This window comes from Dermacentor variabilis, chromosome 3, assembly GCF_050947875.1.
Source record: "Dermacentor variabilis isolate Ectoservices chromosome 3, ASM5094787v1, whole genome shotgun sequence".
Taxonomy (NCBI): domain Eukaryota; kingdom Metazoa; phylum Arthropoda; class Arachnida; order Ixodida; family Ixodidae; genus Dermacentor; species Dermacentor variabilis.
The window spans coordinates 75,144,389-75,170,945 of NC_134570.1; the positions used below are offsets into that span (position 1 = coordinate 75,144,389).

The 26,557-nt window shown below is 45.0% G+C and overlaps 1 protein-coding gene across 1 annotated transcript in view; it reads left to right on the forward strand.

The window, feature by feature from the left end:
* Positions 1-26,557, forward strand: part of SMC5 (structural maintenance of chromosomes 5) — a 120,961-nt gene that overhangs the window by 6,490 nt on the left and 87,914 nt on the right. The window contains exons 2-7 of the mRNA XM_075685650.1: positions 3,407-3,601; positions 6,617-6,713; positions 13,100-13,276; positions 13,970-14,131; positions 19,770-19,931; positions 26,175-26,246. Of these exons, the coding sequence (XP_075541765.1) occupies positions 3,407-3,601; positions 6,617-6,713; positions 13,100-13,276; positions 13,970-14,131; positions 19,770-19,931; positions 26,175-26,246 (865 nt within the window). The remainder of the gene's footprint in view (positions 1-3,406; positions 3,602-6,616; positions 6,714-13,099; positions 13,277-13,969; positions 14,132-19,769; positions 19,932-26,174; positions 26,247-26,557) is intronic.

The window sequence follows — 26,557 nt, forward strand, 5'->3', positions numbered from 1 at the left end:
CTTGGACGTCTCACTGCAGATGTTTGTTATAAGGGTATTGTTGCTTGCATCACAGTTTATACGATTGAGGAAAACGCACCACTTCTCGGCTTGGATGTCGCCCACACAATTCGACTCAACATTTGTGGTGCTACGTTGACATGTTCGCTGACTCGATCACACATTGAACTTAATCTGCAAGCTTCTCGGCACCTATTCACAAAGCAACCAGACTTGGCCAACGCATTGCAGGAAGCCAGATTCCATCTGTGTCTCCAAACAGCAAATGTTAATCAGCCGCAAGTCCGTGCCCTCTACAAGATTCCTAGGAACTAAATTTCAGGGAGAACCGGGTTATCGTAGAACATTCTCCACTGTGGACTTGCTCTATTTCATAGTGTTGAGCAAGGACATTCCAGCAAATGTTTCTTTTATGAAACTTGCCTATGTTTGGCAACCTAGCATCAGCGTAAACTTTGAATTGCATAGTACTTCTTTATGTAGTCGTGCAGTTCATCAGCATGTAGATTCTGCATGTGCTGAAAAACCTTGCAATGTTTGAATGTCATCAGCACTTTGCTGCAGTGCTTTTCCCAGTTTTATGTGGGTTTGTACCAGTAGCCCCATGCTTCATGATTAAGACTTTTTTTTCCCCCCGAAGTGGGAGAAAGTGATGTTAAACTTCTTGAGACCTTCTTGCATGGTACAAGTGCTTCAGTCACAAATTTTTTTGCAATAAGATCAGTAAAAATGTAAAAAGCAGTCCTCGTATCATACTTTTTAGAAAAAGTCGAAAATATGCAGGTAAAAAAAAAAAGTTCTGCACTTCCAAATTTTCTTCTTTTTTAAAAATTTGTCATGGTGGTTATGGGGTTAAAGAAATTGAGTAACTCAACCACTACTTTTGCTACATGTTCACTGCTCACAGTAAGGGAATAAGCAAACCTGAAGGCACAAACCTGCTTCATTCTTCTGAGCTAGTTAGCGTGGTTTTGCTGGTGGATCAAAATCTACAAGCTCCTTGCAGTCACTCCTTATGTGACTGTCCTAAGCATTACTGGAAGGCGCCGGCACATATTAAAGATTATGTTCTTAGGTTAGGTCAGGTCATTGTCTGAGTTTTCTGTGTGAAGTGCTCTGTATATTGTGTGAGCTGTCTTTTTGTAGTGCTCTGAGTAAGCACTGTGCCACTGTATATTTAAGGGACAACAGAATGTATGAAAGGTCTTGAGCGCACTTGCCTTGTGCTTGTATGAAAGTGCCAACCACGTCCAACTTCGTATAATGCACAGTTGAAATAGTCAAAGCATTCTCGTCGAAAAGTGTGTGATGCATAATTTAAGTAGTCAGTACATTCTAGCTAAACAATGCGTAATGCACCATGTGGTCAGAAATTCTGGCTGACATGCAGAAAGACTCATTCGAAATGCTTCAATGCATGTGTTGCATTTAGATGCCAATTGCAATGAAATTTCACTTTGACTGAATTTGTTATAACTGAGGCCTGTGTACCACTGAAGCAATCTCGGCAAAGCCGCAATTAGGGACTGGTAATTGCATAGTTTTCTTCTTAGCAGCCTTTAAACAGCACCACAACAGATCACGTATGCAGCTGGTGGTTGTCGCTATGACGTAAGTACCAGCACGTTGCCTCCAAGATTATTCAGCAAGCTGCGGGCGCCGCCTTATGTGGGAAATCATACCGAGGAGCACAGAGAAGCCACTCATTTCAGGTCATTTTAGGTCATGCTTCACTTCCAGCGAGTGGTAATGGCTGCATTTTTTACAGCTATTTTTGCTAGCTTTTCATCACACTTTCACTTGTATTTCAAACATTAAATTTTTTGTGGAGGCTACACCATCCTAAGCTAGGCTTCTTGCATGGTCCAAAATTTTGTTGTCCAAGTCTGTGATCCTGCTGTGACTTTCTTGAATTGTATAATGCTTTAGTGGAATGTCTTTACGGTATTAGCAAAACTTGCAGTGTTAGTTTGGTGTAGACATCCCGCACGTCTGCAACACTGGCATAATGCCAAGGTTTACTTTTCCATCTTCTTTTTGTGGAATAGGGGATTGGTGTTGTATATTGGTCAGTTTCGATTTCAAAATGTGGTATGCGGAGTGTCCCTTGTGGAGACATCTCAAGGCGTGCCTGACGTCAAATATCAACCTATATATTGCGACAAATTGTGCAATAAAACATTCTTCTCGCACTTCGTGCTTGCGCCTGCCTGCTGTTTTCTCATCAGTGACGCAACAGAGATCAAGAAGAAAATGCATGATAGCTCTTCTCAAAGGCAGGAATATGACGTGTGCATGGCATGCAAAAATACTGCAGAGCCGATTTCATGTATCTCATTAGGATGTCAGTTTATACTTCCCAAACTAGATAAACATGAGGTCTAACCCCGTAATTCCCTAGGTTTTAAAAACTAATGGTAGTGTAAACATTGCCATGACGAACATAAGCAAGCAGTATTTGTAGTACTGGTGATTACTGGTGATGCTTAACTAGAGGGGAACCAGAGTGATGTCAAATAAAAAGTGGTACATGGCCATGGAATGATGTAACCATGTGCTTGTTACAGACAGCAAGGAGTGGCATTGAAAAATTAATACTTAATGACATTAGAGTTGCCTATGAACTTAAATAGTATACTGATGTATGGTTGGTGACATGTGCCACTGCCCTTTTCAAACGGGAATTCTCTCATAATTGTCATGTCTCCTGCTTACGGTATGACATTTGATCTGGCATAAGACTTGTGGCACCAGCATCTGGCATTTTAGGCGAGGTAATGGTTCAAACAAAGCAGCCATTTTTAAGCAGGAGGCACGTTATACGACACGACAATTGATATTGCATCTGACGCGTGTGAATAATATCAGACAGTTGGGAACTTGTTGGTACAGCAGCACCTATGCCTAATTATATGCGAAATCATGCCACGTATCATCTGCATCGAGTGCACCCTATGTTATATTGGATGCTGCAATGTTCGCTGTCTCGCCGTTGCACAAGTCCAGCATATCTTATCTTGCCTTTCTGCCTCTTACCTCGCTATTTTTGCCCTGCCTTACTGCAGTGGCTCATTGACTATGGCATCGCACTGCTGAGCACGAAGTCGTGCGATCCTCGACCACGGTGGTCACACTACGATGAAGGCATAATAAAGAAATGCTCGTTTACTCAGATTTAGGTCTTTGTAAATAGCTCCATACGGTCGAAAATTATCTGGTGCCCTTCACTATGGTGTGTGCCATAACCCACTGTGAAACCTCATATATTTAGTACTAATTTTATTTTTTAAATAGGGCACATTGACTGTCCAACTATTTATCTTCCCCTTTTCTTTGCTTTTTGGCACTGCACTTTGGTCTCTGGCAGCATGTGCAATGCCTCATTGCTATTGTGATGACATTGCAGGACATACACTTATGTGGAGGTTCTGCCAGGCCCCAACCTGAATGTCATAGTGGGCACCAATGGTTCGGGCAAGTCATCCCTTGTGTGTGCCATCTGCCTCGGCTTATGCGGCACACCCTACACTGTTGGACGAGCCTCCAATGTCTCTGACTACATCAGGCATGGCGCTGACGCTGCTGTCATCGAGATTGAGCTGTGAGTATTGTTCGCAACCTACAAAACATAAAAAGAGGCTGTGTAACTCTTCATGAGGACGGACCCACCGTGGTTGCTTAGTGACTTTGTTGTTGCACCGCTAAGCACGAGGTCGCGGGATCAAATCCCGGTAACGGCAGTTGCATTTAAATGGGGGAGAAATGCAAAAACACCCACGTACTTGGATTTAGGTGCGTGTTAAAGAACCCCAGGTGGTCAAAATTAATCCGGAGCCCCCCACTATGGCATGCCTCATAATCAGATTGTGGTTTTGACGTGTTAAAACCCATAATTATTTTTTTCTTAACCAGGGTAAGTCAACTTCTCGAAGTCCTCGCAACTTTTTGAGCTTACTATTGTGCACTAATGAGGCAGGATGGCTCTTAGCTGGATTTGTTTAGAAGTCATGACTGGAAACCTTATGTCTAGGCACAAAAAAATAACTGGCACCAGAGCAATAATTTAAGGCATATATAGGTGCCAAATGCTGTTTACGCATGAATAGGCTCAATTAATAACTTCCACTGTGCATCTGAGGATAATTTATGATCCTAGGAACACAGCTGACTAAACCTATGTTTTGTGAAATTTTACTTTCCTGATGAAATGCAATGAGACAAGGTGTGTAGGTTACAAGATTTATCTGAAATCTAGTGTGACTAGCGGCCACAGGAAAAGTTATGAAAGCAGCAAAGAAGTACCATCTCAAGATTTTCGGGTTTCATGTTGGGCATTTTTTCACTGAGTATTGTTTGTATGCAGAAAAAGGACACTCAACATCCACCAAAGTTGGCAATGTGCACATAGGTATACTTCAGAATGTTCAGTGGTGCAGTGTTCTCTAGAATTGTAGTATACTCACCAGTCAGAAGCTTTCACAGTTCTTTCAGTACTGAAAACCCGGGATTTTAGTCCGATCTGACTGAAGCCTTTAGCTGACTGTTTAGAGTTACACATTAGAGAGTTACACATTACACTTTAGAGTGCACATGGGGCATGCACACACACACAGGTGCACACGAATTCAGGAACAGGTTCATTGGGGATGGTGACAAACCTTTTTTGCACCTCCAGAATGAACCTGGCATTCTGGGTCTGAGCTGCGCCCAAGCATTGAGGTTTCTCAAACGTCAAGTGGGCCATGCGCAAGTATGCTAAGTCACCTTCAAGTGTATTATCGCCTAGAGCAGTTTGAGCTCATCTCACAGCAATGCTCTCGTCATCCGCAAAGCTATTACTAGGTCTTTACACTGGCAAAGTGTTTGTGGTAATAAGGGACTGCTTTCAGCCGAAGTTCCTATAAACAAAATGAAGTCAGGACGAAACGTGGAAAAGGGCATTTTTAGGCGATAAATCTTTAATAAAGGCACCAACACAGAAATAGGCATCTATAGGCACGATTAAGGGCATAAGGAAAACAGAGCCATAGGGAAAAAATTCTGGTCTGTAATTATTACTAAGCAGTGCCTGTGACAGGATGATGAAAAACAAAGAAATCTCCATCAACAGATCCAGCGTGGAGCTCACGCGCTGATACCAGAGCTCAACATGATAAATGGCAGAGCAAAGCAGGCATTGGGTGATAATGGCACCATTTCATTGCTGATAACTCCACTTGCATAAGGCACATTCAACAACTTGTTGTCTTACAAGAACATTAAAGTGGTGACCTCTCTTAATGTTATTAAAAGATGTTACCTGATGCCTTTAAATTTAACACCTCAGTGCTGCAAATACCTATATCGCAGATTCCCGTATTGTTAGAAGTATGAATAATCCATAATTGAGTTGTGTGTAGTTCAGTATGAAACTGGCTCAGCATGTGTACAGGTAGCCACACAAAGAATATTTTCTTGCTTTCACCTACAGAACCTACGCATGCAAAAAGTGAGTATAAATTGTGCAACAGGTTTCATTTTGGATCCATCAGCTGCTTTGCTGGCACATAAGATGCCTGCCGAGTGCCTTTATACAGCCACTCGCAGCCACAAAAACACCATTAGTTTGTCTCACTCTCTTACCATGGAAGAAAAAAAAAAAAAGGTAATCGAAAGCCCTGCTTAAAACTAACATGTTTTAAGATGCATTGCAAAAAAAAAAAAAAAATTGGACAAGCCATAGCTTTCAGATTTTTTAATTGACTGTATATTGGAGGTAAGAAATGCTTGTAGGAATATAAAGTAATAATGTTTGCATTACTGTGAATAATGGGGTTCCCGTATCTGTCTTTCGAAAGTGAAACCATGAGTGCACTCACCGATACTTACTCCATACTCATTTAAACAAGCATGAGATGTACCATCAGTAAGTGATGAAGGCGGTGCGACTGGACAGGTGTGTTAACGAAAGTGATTGCGGATGCATTTATGGGGGCGTGAATATGAACAGGAAGGAGTGCTGGTTAATGTGAGTATGAGTGGTAGCGTTTTTCTTTTTATTTGTCCTCCTGAACTATCAAGACTGCCCGAAACGCTACATATCCTGAAAGCACCACCTTGGGCAGCCCTGTGCAATTTGGGAGGACAAATCGAAGAGCCCCTGTGAGAGCTGGTTAGTTTGAGTGTGTGTGAGTATGGCTATGAGTGACTGTCAGCGAGTATAAACAACCTTTAGTATGCATGTGATTGAGTGCTGGTGAGCAGGAGTGAACCAGAGTATGAGCTTGAGTGGGTGCCAGGGAGTATGAGTGTGCATGAGCAGCAACATGAGTGAATACCAATGAGTTTCAGTATGAGTACAAGTACATTAGTACCTAGCCAGCCAAAATATTGGTGAGTGAGTGCGAGTGACAGGCTTATCCTGCTGACCTATGCGAGTTCTCGGCTGATAAAGTTCTTGTCTGTTCACTTCAGTCATGTCCATTTCACAAGAATGGTTTAGGGAAATACTCCGAAACCGGGTTGTCACCTGCCTGCAGACCACACCCAGATTATTTCCCCTACAAATTGGAGAGACCACTTGCTTTCCATGTGTGAGTTTGAGTTGTAACACATCCCATTTTGATTGCACATGCAGGTCTAACACATCAGGCCGCAACATTGTCATTGAGAGAAGAATCACTGGCAGCAAAAGCATATGGAAAGTGAATGGTGTTGTGACGCCTCAGAAATCTGTGAGTACACACTAAGAAAATCTTTTCACTGTGCAAAACTTCCCAAGCAGCATTGGCTGCTTTTCTCTGCTTGCCAAGGAAAAGTTGTTCTTAAGATAGCTAAATTTTTCTAGTTCACTTTTAGATACAACTGGAGAGTAAGGTGGAGTGACTACGTTCGTGAGAGACATTGTGGTATTCTTGCAGTGGTGACATGATGGAAGCATGTAGTAGCTAAGATGACTGCTTCTGATGGTCATTAATGTTGCCCAAGCTACAATTCTCACTATATTTACTAAGAAATCTGTATGAAAGGCAGTTAGTAATCAAAATTGCTTCACAGCTGGAAGAATGACTGCCTGTAAGTAGAATTGGCCACGCTGAGCTTAATTCTTCAAAACTGGAAGCCCTGTCTTGTTCAAGAGGCAATATCGGGGATCTTGCAAGCACATTCATACTTTGTTATAACAATGTCAACAATGTTATATAATGAATTATAACTACTTCATTATATCTATTGCTTTCTTATAGCCATTATTGCCTTTTATTGCAATACATCATCATCATCATCAGCCTGGTTATGCCCACTGCAGGGCAAAGGCCTCTCCCATACTTCTCCAACTACCCCGGTCATGTGCTAATTGTGGCCATGTTGTCCCTGCAAACTTCTTAATCTCATCCGCCCACCTAACCTTCTGCCGCCCTCTGCTACGCTTTCCTTCCCTTGGAATCCATTCCGTAACTCTTAATGACCATCGGTTATCTTCCCTCCTCATTACGTGTCCTGCCCATGTCCATTTCTTTTTCTTGATTTCAACTAAGATATTGTTGCTTAAGAAGACACAGATGAAAAGCTATATACAAGTATATTTACAACATAATACACCGCACTTGGCCAAGAGGCAACAGCCCGCGCTAGCCTCTAATCGTCGTCGTCATCTTCTTATTGCTCGCCTCTTCGTCATTGGTAATACTATTCCGTAGCACTACCCCCGGCGGCAAAAGCGCCGTCCCGGAGCGACTAAAGGCCAGTCTCGGAAGCAATGTAGTAGGCCTTGAGCCTACTGATGTGCACGAGATCACTATATGCCAGAGTAGATGACGAGGTTGAGCTCACAGGAGCAATTTCGTACGTCACAGGCATCACCTGGCGCAGCACGCAGTAGGGCCCTGTGTATTGCGAAAGGAGCTTTTCTGAAAGTCCGACGTGACGAGAGGGCGACCGCAAGAGCACGAGCGCACCAGGCGAAAACTGTACGTCACGGTGGCGGGCGTTGTAGTGACGCTGCTGAGTGGTTTGCGAGTCCGTCAGTCGAGCACGGGCAAGCTGGCGTGCATGGTCGGCGAGTGCGATGGCATCGCGCGCATACTCACTTGTTGAGATAGAAGCAGGAGGAAGTGCCGTGTCAAGGGGCAAGGTCGGTTCGCGACCGTACAGTAGATAAAATGGAGAAAATCCGGCGATGTCATGCGGGGAAGAATTATATGCAAATGTGACGTAAGGAAGGGCAATGTCCCAGTCGTGGTGGTCTTTGGAAACGTACTTGGACAGCATATCGGTAAGAGTACGGTTTAACCGCTCTGTCAGGCCATTGGTTTGAGGAAGGTATGAGGTAGTCAGCTTGTGTTGAGTGGAGCAGGAACGTACAATGTCGGCGATAACTTTCGAGAGGAAGTTACGACCCCGGTCAGTGAGAAGCTGTCGCGGGGCGCCATGAAGTAAGATAATGTCACGCAAAAGAAAGTCCGCGACGTCAGTGGCGCAGCTGGTAGGGAGAGCCCGCGTGATAGCGTACCGGGTGGCGTAATCAGTTGCGACGGCTACCCATTTGTTCCCAGACGATGACGTGGGAGAGGGACCGAGGAGGTCTAATCCAACACGAAAGAATGGTTCCACAGGGACAGTGATCGGCTGGAGATGGCCGGCAGGTAGCACCTGAGGTGTTTTCCGACACTGGCGGGTATCACAGGCAGCAACATAGTGTCGGACGGAGCGAGCGAGACCAGGCCAATAGAAGCGGCGGCGGACGCGGTCGTACGTGCGGGTTACGCCAAGATGTCCTGCAGTAGGTGCGTCATGCATCTCAAAGAGAACAGTCTGTCGTAGATGTTTTGGCACGACAAGAAGAAGATCAGATCCGTCAGGGAGGAAGTTCCTTCGGTACAGAATGCCGCCCTGGAGGACATATCGACGAACGGACGCGTCGGTAGGTGTAGAGCGCAGACGCTCGATGAGTGCTCGCAGCGGTAGGTCTCGGTACTGCTCATCGGCGATGTTAGCGAAGGCAGACACAGAGAAAATGCCGTTGGCGGTACTACTGTCGGCGTCGTCAGGCTCGTCTACCGGGTAACGAGACAGGCAGTCAGCGTCCTTGTGTAGTCGGCCAGATTTGTAGGTGACAGTATATGAATATTCTTGGAGGCGTAAGGCCCAGCGACCAAGTCTTCCTGTAGGATCTTTCAGTGAGAATAACCAGCAAAGCGCGTGATGGTCTGAGATAATGGAAAAGGGTCGGTCATATAAGTATGGGCGGAACTTCGCAACCGCCCAAACTAGGGCCAGACACTCACGCTCAGTGATGGAATAGTTGCGCTCGGAGGGTGAGAGGAGCCTGCTGGCGTAAGCGATAACACGGTCGTTGCCGCGCTGGCGTTGTGCCAGTACTGCGCCAATTCCGTGACTGCTGGCATCAGTACGGACTTCAGTAGGCGCAGAAGGATCGAAATGGGCCAGAACGGGAGGCATTGTGAGAACATCGATTAGATGCGAGAATGCAGAGGCCTCGTTATCGCCCCACTGGAAAGGGGCGTCTTTTTTCAAAAGCTCGGTTAGTGGTCGTGCTATGGCCGCGAAATTTTTCACGAAACGGCGGAAGTAGGAACAAAGGCCGATGAAGCTGCGCACATCCTTGACACATTTCGGAACAGGGAAGTGCGTAACAGCATGGATCTTGCCTGGGTCTGGTTGCACTCCGTTCGCGTCAACGAGATGCCCAAGGACGGTAATCTGGCGACGGCCGAATTGGCACTTCGATGCGTTCAGTTGCAGACCGGCGCGACGAAAAACGTCCAGGACTGCCGAGAGTCGCTCGAGGTGCGTAGCGAACGTTGGGAAGAATACTATAACGTCGTCCAAGTAGCACAGGCATGTGGACCATTTGAAACCGTGAAGAAGGGAGTCCATCATGCGTTCAAAAGTTACATAGACCGAACGGCATCACTTTGAATTGATAAAGACTGTGCGGAGTTACAAAAGCAGTCTTCTCGCGGTTGAGATCGTCCACGGCAATGTGCCAATAGCCGGAGCGGAGGTCAATAGAGGAGAAGTAGCGAGCACCATGGAGGCAGTCAAGGGCGTCATCGATCCGAGGTAGGGGATACACGTCCTTTTTGGTAACCCTGTTAAGGTGCTGATAGTCCACGCAAAAGCGCCATGAGCCATCCTTCTTTTTTACCAGTACAACAGGTGACGCCCATGGACATGACGGTTCTATGATGTTCTTGGCAAGCATTTTGCGAACTTCTGCGTGAATAACTTGACGCTCAGCCGGTGACACTCGATACGGGCGGCGATGAATAGGAGGGGCATCGCCGGTATTAATGCAATGTTTAACAGCTGTAGTTTGGGCCAAAGGACGATCGTTAAAGTAAAAAATATCGTTGTAGGAAAACAGAACGGCGTACAGCTCATGAGCGTGCTCGGACGGCATGTCGGGCGCAATCATTTTCTGTAAGTCGGCGATGGTACAAGTTGTCGACCGCGATGGTAGAGGAGGATCGGCATTCACTCGCGTTTGTTCCCTCACCCAATCTGCTCTTTTCTTATCCCTTAACGTTACACCTATCATTCTTCTTTCCATAGCTCGTTGCGTCGTCCTCAATTTAAGTAGAACCCTTTTCGTAAGCCTCCAGGTTTCTGCCCCGTACGTGAGTACTGGTAATTGTACGTGGTACTGGTAATGATAAATGAAGAAGACTGCTTTGCAGTCTGCGGCCACTACATGGCCACGTATGCAATGAGACTTTCATAAAACAGTAAAAGAATCTTTGGGTTGTGCAACATGCGATTTCTTAACACCTGATTCGGGAGCCTTTATGATGCGGCCTTTTGTCCCAATGTGATAAGCTTACGCTTGGCTTGTCCATGATGCCATCATATTGGCAAAACAGTGACGCAATTAGCATGTCCTGCTCCGTTGATTTGACCCTGACGGGACTGACGAACTTGATTGAATTATCTGGCTGGTCGAATGATAAAATATGCAGAAACAATGCCAAAACACACCACTATTCATTTTCCAGTGTTTGCCCGATTCTAACACATCCCCTAATCAAACGAGCGCCTAATTTATACGTGTCAGAAGTAGAGAACTAACATAGAAATTGCATAAAAGCTCCTAAACAAAGTAGAAATCTAACAAGCATAGGATGTTTTAGTAAGAAAAAAATGGGTTGCACAATGGCAACTGTTTTCTTAAGTCAGCTTCGCCGCACGGTTTTGAAAGTCTGCTTCGCCGGAATACAGTCGTGTTACGCGGTAAAGCATACTAACGCCGCGAAGACAGTTTGGATTAGCGTTTAATTGCACCCCGCTGGAAGTGTTCGTTCCAATTCTCATGGAAAAAGAAGAAGAAAAAAACATCACATTAGAATCTGGTAAATATCGTAATCAAGTATTGTAAGCTGTGGTTATTGCATGAAAATCTTACTGGGGCAAGTCAGAAATATGTGTTTTCGATAGAAGAGTTCCTGTTTTTTTTTTTTTCATGGTTGTTCAACGTATTCACGATCCCCTCAGCTCTGCTCAGACCGACACTGCCCTTTAAGGGGTTGCTGTTAGGGTTAGGTGAGCGTGTGCCAACTAGTCAAGTTCTAATCATCCAGCAAAGGCCAATTTTAGGATCAAAATAACAAAAGCTTGGGCCTGTAGAAATGCATGAGCATTAGCCAGAACCTTTGCTCGAGATTTAATTAAACGAAAAAGTGAATTGACCGGAGAATTAATGGAGTTCTACTGTATTGTATGTCTTGCAACACCTTTCCGTCAATATGCTGACACCGAAATGCAGTGAACAAAAACTGGGCTGCGTGATGATAGCATTCTATGCAATATAAAACTGCCATTGTAGACATTATTGACAGAGCTCTTATGCCTTTAACTGTCACATGCTGTCCTGTAGAACCTGTCTCGCAATACAATGGGTTTCGAACCACATACAGTTGCTTACTACAACGGACCATAATAATCCAGCAAGAAAGGTCCGTTCTGTCCAAAAGTGGGGCCGCAGTATGTTGTGAAATGGTTGAACTTTGCATACGCCGCTGTCTAGCCTGAAGGTGATTGCAGAACGTATGAAAACCTCGAAATTAAGATAAATACACAAATAAATAGATTTACAAGGTAGCTATACAACAGTATCTCACAAGTAACTTGCAGCAGAATGTTTCCTGGCATAATTGTCTGAACATTGCAGAGATTAGAGCGTTTTATTATTACTGGTTCCAACAGGAAATTGATTCCGAAACTCAACACAACAATCCAGCTGGCTTGTTGCCAACATATGATGATCATCCGTTTCAATGGCCTCTTGTAACGGACAAGCAGCTGGGCACATTCATGCACAATTTGCAGTACAAGTGCAGTGATAGTGGCACAGCATGCATCCATACAGGCTAGTTTGCGGTGCATCCATTTGTACCTTATCTTGAATAAAAACGCGCAACTAGCATTCCGACGTGAGCGCAGCACACTGTAGTCTTGCGTCCGGGCGACGCAGGCTTTTAGAGTTGCAAAGACCATTCTGCTGCATGAGCGATTTACAATGTTCATGAGAAGAAAAAAAAAAAAGTCAGCGTTTGAGAGAAACGGTCCGGCATGTGCAAAGATACTTAAGCAGTAAATGGTAAGGTAAAATGGGCAATTTGCTTCATTATATCGAATTTCGTTGTATTGAAATTCAACCTTTTATACAAATAAGTATAGTTGATGATCGATTTTTCTTGCAAAGAAAGGGGCCACAGAATTTCCCGAATTATTGCGCAATTGAAAAAAGCAAATTTGAAGGAGAAAACAATTTATTTTGATGAATTTGGGTGTCAGCGACAAACGATACGGTTTCATGCGCATGAAACCATATAGCTTATGAAAAGTTAAATAATTCATTATATCAAGAATTTCGTTATATTAAAGTTCGTTATATCGAGGTTTAACTGTCTTTCAAGTTATCAATATGTTGAACTATTTTGTGATCCCCCTTCGAGTTCAGTATATCTGGGATTGACTGTATTTTACATCTGTGGGGCAAGTGACAGTGCTACGAAGCTGTCCGCATAATCAGTCGACAGCCATACAGGTGCTGTACACATCTTGCTTCTTTTAGTCAAATAAGATTCCTCTCTGTGTGCAGGTGGAGGTCATAGTCGCAAAAATGAACATCCAAGTAAGCAACTTGTGCCAGTTTTTGCCCCAGGACCGGGTGGCGGACTTCGTGCGCATGTCACGCCAAGAACTGCTTGAAGGCACCGAGCGTGCCATTGGCAGCTCCAATCTGTTCCAGTTGCATCAGCGGCTCAAGGAGCTCCAGGTGCAGTGCAAGAAGTTTTTGGGTTTCCTATTCAGACGAAGTGCTTAAAAATGTCACCTTGGGAGTCAACAGACAACATATATTAAAAGCTGTATCAGATTCAACGGGCGTGCTGCATTAAGGAAAGAGGAGCAACACTTATTTGCAATACAGCAGTCTCTCCTTTAAGATGGACGTGAATAAACCTTTGAAATCTGGTCATCTTGCCAGAAGTTCAGCTTAGTGCAAGGTCTTCTTGCTTTAGTTGCATATGAAAGAATGGTTGACAAATTATTCACTTTATCAGGCAATTCTTAACAGAGTTTGTACTTACAGAAGTGCTAATTTGACTCTGGTTAATTCAACCTTTTTGTTCAATAAAACCATAATGAAGAATCCCAGAACATACCCATATTCAATGGTGAATTTCAATCTCGCTGGTCATGTATCTCCTGCACAATCAGGGGCTCAGGTTGTTGACTATACTTCAAAAATTACTCAAATGATATTGTGCAACAAAAAACAACATGGACGTAAGAGAAGATGACACACCAAGCGCAACTTATCCTCATTAACTTTTGAAATGCTTGCATTCCTGTCATTGTTTGTGATTACTGTTCGCCACTGTAGAAACAGCTACTGATGGCTAAGGCCAGAAGTATTTGCAGTCAGTGACGGGAGGTTTTGAAGCAGGTTTTGCCCTTGTGTGTGCAGCAAAAGCGGAGCACCCTGGAGGCTGCACTGCAGGGCCAACAGACGCGACTGGAACAAGAACGTCAGAAGGTGTCACACCTGGACGCCGAAGTGAAGAAGTTCCAAGAGCACAAGGAAGTGCAGCATCGCATTGAGCGCATGCGCCAGAAGTTGGCTTGGATGGTAGGCTCACAGGCGCAGCTGCACCTTCTCTTTGTCTTTTCAGAAGAAATCTCTACATAAGAACAGCAGCACAAGCAAACCATTTCAGCACTGCAGGAAGTGGCAAAAATTACACAGTAGACTTCCCTTAATTCAACTCCTGTAAATTAGATTTTTCTGTTAATTCTGCCCCGACCGAAGGTCCTGGTCGGCACCCATGCATTTCTATGGGCCAAAGCTTTTGTTATTTCGATCCTAAAATTGGCCTTCGTCAGATAGTTCAAAAACGGCTAGTCAGCATGTATGCACCTGACCCCTATGATGACCCCAGTAGCGATCCCGTTAGTGGCGGCGTCTGTATTGGCAGAGCTTAAGGGACAGTGAATGCATTGAACACATTCACATGTGATGTCCCGTCGAAAACGCCTATTGTTGACTTGCCGTAGGAAGATTTTCAAGTAATAACGGCAACTCACAATGTCTGATTATGATATTTACCCGATTCTAATGTGTGATTTCTTTGGGGGAGAGGGGAATATACACCAGAAGCCGTGTTCCTAGCGTTTGTGTGCTGTGCTGCGTAATGCCCCAGCCACACTGGCAGAAAAATGCATGCGGCATGGTGCCAGCATTAAAATGCAGCTGCAGCAGTACGGCCACACCAAGTGGCGGTAAGTCGCTGCGGCAGTCACGTGACAGCATGAAAATCTCACCTACTCTCTTTTACTCTGTGTGTAGGTGTGAGATGTCACCTGCTTCCTTCTTTGACTGCTGACAGATCAGTGCTGTGTCTACGTTCTTTGGCCTTCGTTCTTAGCACGAGTCATGTATTTTTATAATGGAAACGTTGCCACTGATTATAATGATGTTGGTGTGAACCTGCCGCGGTGGCCTAGTGGCTGTGGTGTTTTGCTGCTAAGCACGAGGTCGCGGGATCAAATGCCAGCCGTGGTGGCCGCATTTCCATGGGAATGGAATGCAAAAATGCCCATGTCCCGTGCATTGGGGTCACATTAAAGATGCCTTGGTGGTCAGAATTAATCCCACTATGGAGTCCACTATGGTGTCCGCTATGGAGTCCCCCACTATGGCATGCCTCATAATGAAATCGTCGTTTTGGCACTGAAACCCCAGAATTCATTCAATCATGTTGGTGTGCTTCCTTCTGTTGCAGTGTTGCCGCATTCTAAAGACAAGGAGGTACTGGTTGTTGCCTTTGTGTTCTTGTATTCAGCATTCATCTTGTTGCGCGGTATCGGATATGGTGCGTTGTCTCAAAAGACCTTTCTGTTGGCACGTCGAAACCAAGCCAAGCCAACCAAAACAAGTGCAAGTGAGAACTCGTGTGAGCAGATCATAGTGTGAAACAAGCTATCCGGCTGACACCAGACAAGAGTACAAATCGAGCGGTACCGCAGGCCCACATGACACCAGTTTCCCGCGCGCACGTCACCGAAGCACCCCTCTCATTGGTCTCTTCCATATGCGGCAAGCCACAAAAAATTGGTCCACTACTGATCCCTCCTGTGGCACGAAAAAGCTGCCACAAGGCAGCTTTTGTGGTACGCACGTTTTGGCGCTAGTGTGGCTGGGGTTTAACAGGGCTATGTTGTGGTGAAGCTGCCTGTAATAACCCTGTCACACAGGCAAAGTAAAGTGCACTTTGAGCAAGTGCACTTCAGGGTGCTGAGCATCATTTTGGGAGCATGCTGCTACACAAGAAAGAAAAGTGTTCTTTCAGATTAGTGGCAATAGCAATTGGGAGCCAGAAGTCAAAGCATATATTTGTCAACTTCTTTAATTTGACTCCGTTGCTTTTTGAGAACTCGTGTCCATTTTGTACAAGCAAGCGATGGCGACTTGACCAGCACCAGTGCAAACGATGCGTTCTGCCAAACAACTATGCGACCATTACCCAGCGTGACCGTAAACAACCCGAGAGCAAGAGTAGTTCTTGGCTGTTCCCTTTCTTTCAGTGTGGCACATGTTATTACCTTGTAAGATTTGCAATTTAAAAATAAGGTGATTAAAGATTAGTACTCCTGACTCTGCTTTCAATATTACTTATATTTTACTCATTGCTAATGAGTCTACACACTTCACCGCTGCAAAGTGTGTTTGCCGAACACACCCACTGACGAGTGCTCTCTGCAGGAAGTGTGCCTAAGCGTTTCTGTGTGGCAGCCTGCGAATGACACTAGCGGCGAAGTGCACTCTCTCAAAGTGCAACTAAGTTTGCGCGTGTGACAGGGCTATAAAATGTACAGTGACACTGACTTCAGGAAATTGGCTGCTATTGTGCAACACATATTAGGCCCTTGCCCATTTTTCTTGCTAAAAGATTGGTTTCACGTTGGATTTCTACTTTCTTACGAGCTTTAATGTTATTCATATGCTGGTTTTCTACATATTACACTTAATAAGTGGGTGTGAAGTCATTCGGGTGTGTGTCAGGCTGGCAAATACTGCCACATGAGGCGGCAGTGTGTTTTGGTGTTATTTCTGTACCTTGTTTAATTCAAATAATTTCTTCAGTCCTGTCATGGTTGAATTAACAGAAGTCAACTGCACCAAATTTCCCAGAAATGTGGCAAGCCAGCAGCCATGTTACTAGTGCGAACAGTTGAGGAGGCCTTAAGAGAAAAACTACACACACTGCCATTAACATAAGCAACTGCTGCCATCTAGTGTCGAAAACTGCATCTAAAAGCAGTCTGACAAATATTCTCACCGGTAACTTTGATTTCCTTTAGTTCTTGTAAGCACCTCCGCATTCCAATAACCAAACATTAGACAGCAGCAAGGGCAAACTTTTGTCTATTTCTTAATTTTGGATAGTGGACACTTCATATATAATGGACCTTTCTCATTGGATTATTATGGTTAGCTGTAGCGAGCATTGACTGCATACACGCTGTCAGTCATGCAGTCAAACCTTGTTGTATTGAAGTCTCATCGGCACAACAATATTTTTATCTGAAATTTGTTACAGCATATAAGCAGATATTGGGGCGAAAAATTTCGGTCACGTTCATGCAAAAGAAGTGAGGTGCCTCTGACAGGCCAGCAAGAGGCCTCCTGCCGATTTTGATGGCCCGTTGTCATCTTGCCGTGCTGAAACGAGGCATTAGAGCAACAATAAACACTTTTTCCACATATCGCCTGCAGCGTTGTATAACCCTAACCCTTACATACGAAAACTCGGAAAAACAAAAATCTGTGTGCATAACTCGCACAAATAACTACACACCACAACACTCAAATATTTATGCAGTTAAACTTTGATATAATGAACTTCCATATAACGAAATTCTTGATATAACGAAGTATTTAACTTTTCATAACCTCTTGCCCATAGAACACCATGTATTTAGTACCTCAATATAATGAAGTGTGTTTGTATGCAATTTCAGCATAATGAAATTTTCCTGCCACGCCAAAGGAATGCAGAGACAATAAATGGAAGCTTCCACGGACACAGATGGTCAAACGAATGAATTGCAAGCGGTGCTTGCAAACGCACCTCTCAAACCGTGCCCCGCAAGACAAAAGGAACCCCTGAAGTGGAGCCGCATCGCGTTCCGTATATAGTCCAAGTGCGATAAGAACCTATCGCGCCCCACACACCGTGTGCTTTAGGTGCGAGTGAAAGTGTGCGAGAATGAGACAAGAAAGACCATGGCTTCACAAGTGATGCCTTCCCACGCGAGCAAAGGGAAGAAAGGGAGGGGAGCGAGTTCGCGGTAACGCGATCAAGCATGTGCAAGGGGGCGGAGTGGGGGCTAAGTTGGTGTGCGTCTCGATTTCTGGTGCGCATCTCGCCCATGACTGCACTGCGCATGGCTGTAAGCACGGCTGAACGGATACGTAGGCGTACACCCTGCAGGTAATCTGCCACGCGTGCAAAGAGTGGGCGTGCCGAGACAGCGTGGCACCATGTAAGCTGTCTTCCTGCGCGTTTAGTATTGGAAGTTGCGTAATCTCGAGTTTTGTGACCCCTTGGAGCGAGAGGCGGACGAAGAATTCGCTCCCTGCTGACAGCGCTTTTCCTGACAGCGTCGTCCAAGTGCGGGCGATGCTATCAGCCGCGGGGGCGGAGTGCACGGAAAAGCGTGGCTGACTTTACTTAAGTCGTACCGCCAATGTGAAGATATCGTCGACGTATGTGACATGAAACCGTATCATTCATTGCCGACTCCTAAATTTATCAAAATGAACTGTTATTCAAATTTGCTTTTTTCGGTTGCCGAATAATTCGGAAAATTCTGCGGCCCTTTTTCATGTAAGAAAAATCGATCAGCGACTGTACTTATTTGCATAAAAGGCCGAATTTCTGATATAACGAAGCAATTTGCAGGTTTTACTGACTTTGTTATATTGAGGTTTAACTGCATAAAAACAGTTGTGGATGCAGTACTCTCGCATATTGCATCTTTGGCCAGTGGTTCTATTCTTCGGCGACGCTGATAATGTTATTCTGCACTGTAAAGGACCTGCCACCAAGCTGCGTCATGATCAGAGTTCAGACTTGCCGGTGCTGTGTGCACTATCTGACACCTGCAACGTAGCAAAAATGTAAAATGGCCATCTGAAAAGAGAAGGAGACTGGGTGACGAGCAAAGAAGGGAAAGGGCACTTCAACATGTGTGGGCAGAGTTTTCAAGTTGAAGTTTGCATTTAATCAGTACCCTGACCTTAACTTTTAAATTTTTTTCTATTTCTTGAGGGGGTTATACCCGCAAAAATACAGTACATTTGCACACTCCACTACTGCACACTACAGTACATCCACAACCGTACAATAGGTGTTATCATGCAGGACCAACACTTTGGTTTGCCGCCTGTGGTCTAACCAACCAAGCCGCTAGCCAAAGCATGCACTTGCATCCAGGGGCGAGATCGCGCAAGCCTCTCGCTTTCTGAATGTTTCTTTGTGCTGTTGTGATCGACCCACGCTGTGCTTTCTGCAGCGGTCTTCATCATGGCTTGATGGGAGTGCAAATTAAACACAGCCTACTGCAACCAAAATTGGGGTCGCACACTGTTCGTGCCTGAAATGCCATGCAGCATTTCAGTTTTATTATTCTAGTGTTACGAGTAGGTGGCAGGGCCATTGGAAAGTCTGAAATATTGCGCAAGTTGGGAAAATCGGGCCTGTAAAATATCACTTGGTGACTAGACATTTTTGTTACCAGAATATATAGTTTGAGGCACCTGAAAAAAAAAGATTTGCTTCGCTATAATTGATACCGAGTTGGAGAATGCATTTTCGATTTCTTTATGGCAGTAGAATACGCCATTAAAGTAAAGCATGGCTAACCAATTTTTATATTTACTTCATTATGCTCGGTAATTCGTTATATCCATGTTTGTTATATCGAGGTTTGAGTTTACTGATACAAAGTCTGGTGATTAATATAGTTGAGCCGAAGTGCTCAGAACAGTGCCTATGAGCTTGAAAAGGGCTGCTGCTTGCTGTTTGTGTTAGCTGCCACGGCAACGTTCAGGCGTCACCCAAGCAGACACCATCAGTGAATAAGGCCATGAACGGTAATATGTAGATTACTGCCTGTCAGAATCATGTGTGCAGGAACATAGTATGATGGAAGCAGAGATCTGATCATGGTGTGACGCACATATTTTTGTGCATTGTGGGCAGGAATACGAAGGTGCAAGGCATGTCTTTTTGGAGGAGAAGAAGCGGCTGCGAGATGAAGAGGACAAGCTGAAGTTGAAGGAGAAGGAGCAGGCACCACTCCAGAGCATGGTGGATAAATTGTCCAAGTGGCAGTCTGATATTGCTGCAACTGACAAGCGACTGGTGAGTGGCTTGCTTGGGTGTGCATGTGTGGGTTGTGTGTATGCACAGGGCATGCATCTCGCGGATGGAATCGGTGCATGAAGGAGTCGTGACTATAGGAAGCCTTATGGCAAGTTTCTTGCTTGAGATTGGAGCTCAATTTATTCCCTAGCGAGGGTATTCCACTTTATGCAGGCGTGCGTTTCCACACCTCCACTGCAGGATCGTGTTGGCACTGAATGTGGAAGGTCTTCATGATGGCCGCAGCTCTGCCGGCGCAAAAAATGAGCGCTGCATTACTGTTGTGTATTACTGTCATGACAGCGATGCAAACGCGAATAGTTTGATACCGCAAGTGAGAGTGCGCCATTTCCTAAGGAAATGGTATAAGAAAAGCAGACGACAAAACAGATGGCACTCAAACTCTGCTCTCACTTTACAGAGCACGGGCGATGTTGCAAATGCATTGGAACACTTTATGCGTTTACTTGTATCCCAACGGCGCGAGTTGGGTGTCTATTTTGCGAGCCATGCGGACTAAATGTAGAAAGTGCCCATGATTTGCACACTGGCGTTCCGCGGTTCCTTTGTTGTCTGCACTCCATTTCTCCAAATCTGGGCAATCGAGTGAAAGCTCTGGGTCACGTCAGCCAACCAGAAAAGAGGACCACAATAAAATGGCTTCTCCAGTGTTTGCCTCTGGTCTCCTTTCATGCAATGCCATCTGAATTAAAGTTTTGTGGAAGCATGAGCAGTGCATAATGGACGAGCCCTCTTCTTTTCTCAGGAACACGCATTTGGTTCTCTTTACTGGTTGGCTGACACGAGTTGGTGAGACGAGAGTATCGAAAATTTGCAGCAAATTTTTCATTATTATTATATTTCCTTGTGCATATCGACTTACGGTCCTTAACAGAGGCCCCTACTGAACTTGACCCAGCTACACATGTACAGTCAATCGCGAATGTTTACGCACCACGGGATATTAGGAAAACATTCAATTTCTGATCAGCCTGTAACAGTAGTCGGTAAAACCGAACATCGCAATGTTTTTCACATATACTGGTATAGGCTGTAAATGCAAGTACCAGGCTGCATTGTGAGGCTATGCAGATGTTCTGCTTTTTCTCAGATTTTGTGTTCTGTAGAATTTTGTGGTTGACTGTACATACAACTCGTAGAGGGCACAGCTAGCTGGTAATATAGCCAATATAACTAACACATGACTTTTTCTTTATCATGAAACATTACTTTTACATTATAGTGAAAAAGGTTCAGTGCAAAAACTCGCCAATGTAGGGTTTGCAGATGACATTTTTCTGTTGAGCAACCGCTGGTGGCGAATTGGAACACATGATTGAGGACCATAGCTGAAAAATTGTACGAGTAGGGTTGAAGATTTATATGCAAACACAAATGTAATGCTCAATAGCCTGGCAACAGAACAGGAATATGTGATTGGCAGTCAGCTTCTAGAAGTTGTGCAAGAGTATGCTTATCTAGGTCAATTACTCACTGGGAACCCTGATCACGAGAAGAAAATTTGCAGAAGAATAAAATTGGGTTGGAGCATATACCGCAGGCATTACCAAATCATGACCGGCAACCTATTGCTATCCTTGAAAATAAAAGTATACAATCATTGCATTCTATTGGCACTAACTTTAGGTGCAGAAACTTGGAGATTAACAAAGGAGCTTGAGAACAAATTAAGGACTGTGCAACGAGCAATGAAACAAGAAATTTTAGGCACAACATTAAGAGACAGGAAGAGAGCGGTCTGAATCAAAGAGCAAATGGGGGTATCCAATATTCTAGTTGATATTCTGGGGTTCTCTCACCCGTACTCTTGGGACAAAGGAACGACAACACAGTAGTGCAAACAATCACAAGGGCATTTATTGCACCTTTCGTAGATCAATGCCTGCTAGACGAGTGGCTATCCACAAAACATGCCGATGGGCGTGCGACAAATCTAGAAGTCCGACTCACCGCGACCGGATAACGAGCGAATATGTTCGCCCCATGCTGGATCCCAACACCTGGTCGTTCGTGCGTATTGTCACGCGAACGGTGGCGCGCTCGAAGGCGGCGACGCGAGACGGTCTCGCAGAAGCATGGATCGGTGCACGCGCGGGACGTCCGCCGCATTCGCCGGTCCGCCGCCCAAGAGCGAGCGTGTTCTCCCTAAAGCCCCTTGATAATTTGAAAGTAGCGACACTCTCCTCCTCACGGCGTTTCCTCCTCGATTCTCCTCGCCCGCCAGCTGCACACGGCGCGCTTTTCCTCCTGGGCTCCCGCGGACGTGCCGCAGGATTTTATGAAGGCGTGTTATTTTGGGCCAGTTGCGTGCCCCAGCGGGGTTGAACATTTTGAGAAATGCTAATAACAGCATCGATAATGCTGGAGGCAACGTTTATGAGGAGGTTCGTTTTTTCTTAAAGCCGTATGAACGGGGTATACCAATGTAAAGGGAGCTTTGAGGCCAGTTCTAGACCTCTGTTTCAAGGTCCCGTTGTGAGCTACAAAAAATATCACGTGACCGAAGAAAGGCGGGAAGCGAACCAAAGCATGTGACGCCACGTATAAGATGATTAGCAAAGTAATGATTGATTAGTGATTGGATTAAGATGAATTCGGGTGTATTAAGGTGGAATAAAGTCTATGAAGGTGCATAAAGGAGGACTAGGTTGGATTAAGGTCGATGAAGGTGAATTAGGGTGGATGAAGGTGAATGAAGGACGATTATAATGGATTAGGGTGGATTAAAGTGCATGAAGAAGGATAAGGGTGGATTAAGGAGGATTATGGTGGGCTAGGGTGAATTAAAGTGAATGAAGGAGGATTAGGGTGGACTAAGGTAAATGAATGTGAATTAGTGTGAGTTAAGGATGGTTAGGGTGGATTAAAGTGAATGAGGAAGCATTAGGGTTGATTAAGGAGGATTGAAGTGCATTAAGGAGGGTTAGAGTAGATTAGGGTAGATGAAGGTGGATTAGGGTGCATTAAGGAGGACTTTGTGGATTATGGTGGATTAAAGTGAATGAAGGAGGATTGCGGTCGATGAATGTGGATTCGGTGGAATAATGTGCATTAGGAGGATTATTGTACACTAATCGGTCTTAATACTCAATGAACCCTAATTCACCTTAGTCCATCCTAATCCACCTTAGTGCTCCTTCATCCACCTTAATCCAGCTTAATACTCCCAACCCACCTTAATACAACCTAATCAACCTACAGCACCCCTAATGCACCTTAGTCTACCCTATGCGGTCTTAATCCTCTTTTATCAACCCTAATCCATCATAATCCTCCTTAATCTGCCTTTGTCCACTTTAATCCTTATTCATGCAGCTTAATCCTGCTTAATAGTCCCAATCTACCTTGATACACCCTAATCCACTTCTATCAAGCCTAATCCAGCTCCATGGTCCCTAATCCACCTTAATCTACCCTTATTGGTCTTAATTCTCTTTTATCAACCCTAATTCATCTTAATCCACATTAATCGACTTTAATCTTCCTTTGTCCACCTTAATCCTCCCTAATCCTTGTTCATGCAACCTAATCCACTTTTATCGCTCTTAATACCCTTTCATCGACCTGAATCCACCTTAATCCTCCTCCACCCACCTTACTCTTTATTCATGCATCTTAATTCTTCTTAATGCACTATAATCCACCTTAATCTTCTTTAATACACTCTAATCAACCTTAATCCTCCCTAATCCACCTTATGTCGATCACTAATGATTCATTAATTAACTTGGGTAATCATTCTCTTATACAGGGGTGGACATGCTTTGGGTCACCTCTGGCCTTCCTTGGGTGATGTGATACTTCCAGTTTACAACATGACCTTGAAACATAGAGATCTAAAGGCTTTCGCATTCAAACTTTAAAAAAAACTTAATGTTGACTAGCTAACGCTCATCACCTGCAATACCACGGGTACACTTGCCACAAATTTTTTCAGGGCGCAAAGCAGAATCTATAATGCTGCCCTTCCGACTGAATAACAACAGTTAGCGACGTGCGAGGTGATGGAGCCGCCCCAGAATATTAAGCATACTGAGGAAAACCGCAACAAAAACGCTGGTGAGCAGGCCGGAAGAATGAAAAAAAAAATGCAGCATTACGGGATGTTTTGCTACGAGCTATACGAAAGACCCCTCAGCTCGCAAACAATGCTGTTCTTTGTCGGAACAAAGTTCTTTTGGCCAGTGTTATGCAGCCATTGCTTCCTGCGCAAGCCGTCACGCTTTCCTTGTGGTATCATAAAAATGGCATAACCATCTTCAGGCTTCTTGCTGCAGTTATATGGGCAACAGCCCGGCATAACGCTAGCACATAGAGCAGGGAACACAGCGTACAACGTTCGCTACGCCGAGCTAAGCGGCGAGCCAGCCATGCTCAGGAGGAAAATGGCGTGAATTAAAAAGAAAAACACAAGCAAAACTCAAGGTCCGCGCGTTTCCGAGGGCAACGGTAGAGAGACCAATCGTCGTGCAAAAAAACGGGTGCAAAACTGGTTGCCGCGGGGGAACGCGCAAAGGGTGAGGAGGAGGCGAGGAGGTCGCGCGGCGGCGGCAGAGTTCAAAGAGTGTCGCTACTTTCACATTATCAAGGGACTTTAGCCGCAGCACAACACTCGCGCCATCTCTCGCACTGCGCTTCAACCACTCCGACCGCCGCGTGCACGGCGAAACCGCACCGAGACGGGCTATGCGGGAAAACAAGATATCAGGGGACGCGCGAGAGTCTCGCATCCCTACAATATTTAGAGGGAAAAAGGGGCCTAGGCAGGCCATTTAATGCATAGGGCAGATAATCAGTGGTCCATTCGATTTACAGAATGGGAACCATAGGAGCCGTGGACGACAGAAAATTAGGTGGGGTGATGAAATTAAAAAATTTGTGGGCATAACTCAGAGTCAACTAGCGCAAGACAGGGATAACTTGAGATTGCTGGGAGAGGCCTTTGTCCTGCAGTGGACATAAAAGTAGGCTGCTGCTGCTGCTGCTGCTGCTGCTGCTGCTGCTGCTGCTGCTGCTGCTGCTGCTGCTGCTGATGATGATGATGTCACATTGTCCAGGGTTCTACGCCTGGATATCTGTGTCACATATAAGCTGTAGTTGTCTCCCAAGGACCCTGAACCACCTTTCTTTGAAGCCTCAAAAATGCCTTGGATAGAGTATTGTCACATAGTAGTGATGGTGAAGAAAGCAGCAAAACTGGGAATGACGAACTAACATTTTATTGGGCAAACTTGTGCCCTTAAAAACAGGCTACACTTAAAGAACGGTGACAGCAGCGAACACAGTCAGAGATCGTCGAATGTCTGATCTGCCGGTCAAGTGCGTCGGCTTTTATACACGAGCCATCGAACGTTCCAGTGCAGTCAGTGTTGCCTGCTCGTCTTCCAGAAAGTTCTACACCGTTCAGATTACACAAAGTTCGGTGACAACAGACAGCAGATAGAACCATTGATAACATTCCACAAACTTCCGATACATGCAGGCATGTCCTGCGCTGGGCGGTAACATTTGTTAGACGCTGAAAATGCTCACCCGAAAAAGATAAACAAGTCCACGTGTCAGTATGGCACCTCCCAGGAATATATTACTGAAATAATTTTTCAGAAAGACCTAGTACTGTTGTAAATACTGCAATTGCAATATTTACCTTTCCCCATTTGCACTCGATCTCCTCCATTCCGAAGGAGCGGGCCCCAGTAATGGGGGCGGTAGAGTGGCAATAGAAGGGCGGTGCCCCACCTACAGCATAATGGTGAGAGGGCTTGTCGCAGCACCTTGAGGTGGCCGGGATATTTACGCTATGCAGCAGACGCAGCTATGCAGCTAAGTGCAACTTTTAAGTGCAACTTTTAAGTGCAACTTTTAAGTGCAACTTTTAAGTGCGTGGCACGGCTGGAAGGCACACTCGCATGCTCCTACATGGTGCGGACTGGCTTTGTCCCACTTGGATAGTAGGCAAATTCAGGTTGTGCATTTTGAAGCTCTATCAGTAGCCAAATACAAAGCATGTCTAATTAAGAGCAACCGGCAGTTGGCACGCACTGGCACACGTCCCTTGTACATGCCAACTGCCATTCCTCGCAAGGTGTAGCAGGCATAGCACATCTGCACGGTTGTGGCCACTGTGCTGGTTTAGCTTTGCATTGCTTTCAGTCATTTCGTAGAATATTTTGTCTGTTTCCTTGCGCTTATTACACGTTGCTACTTTTTGTTTTATTTCAGAAAGGAGAGGTCACTACTGCTACTAAAGGCTTGGAAGCTGCCCTGCAGAATCTCACTGAACTTGCAGAGAAGGTTTGTGGCTGTTATTTATAGACAACAATGCTCACACCTTGCAGGTTTTTATGTTAGCGACTATTTAAACTTTGTCTCCTGGGCGACATGTAACATGCATTTAACAGAAGGAAACAATTTTTTCTCGTTTAATAGTCAGGCTGACAGCGGCAAGATCGCTTCCCTCGCTCTGCTTACAAAGCCGATTGAGTAGAGCGCGGTTTATGCTTTTACAGCTTACTCCATTATCAGTGAGGCTGTGAATGGCAGATAATAAGTGACATAGAATCAAATGGAATTTGCTACAAACTTGTGGTTCTATCACTTTTTGG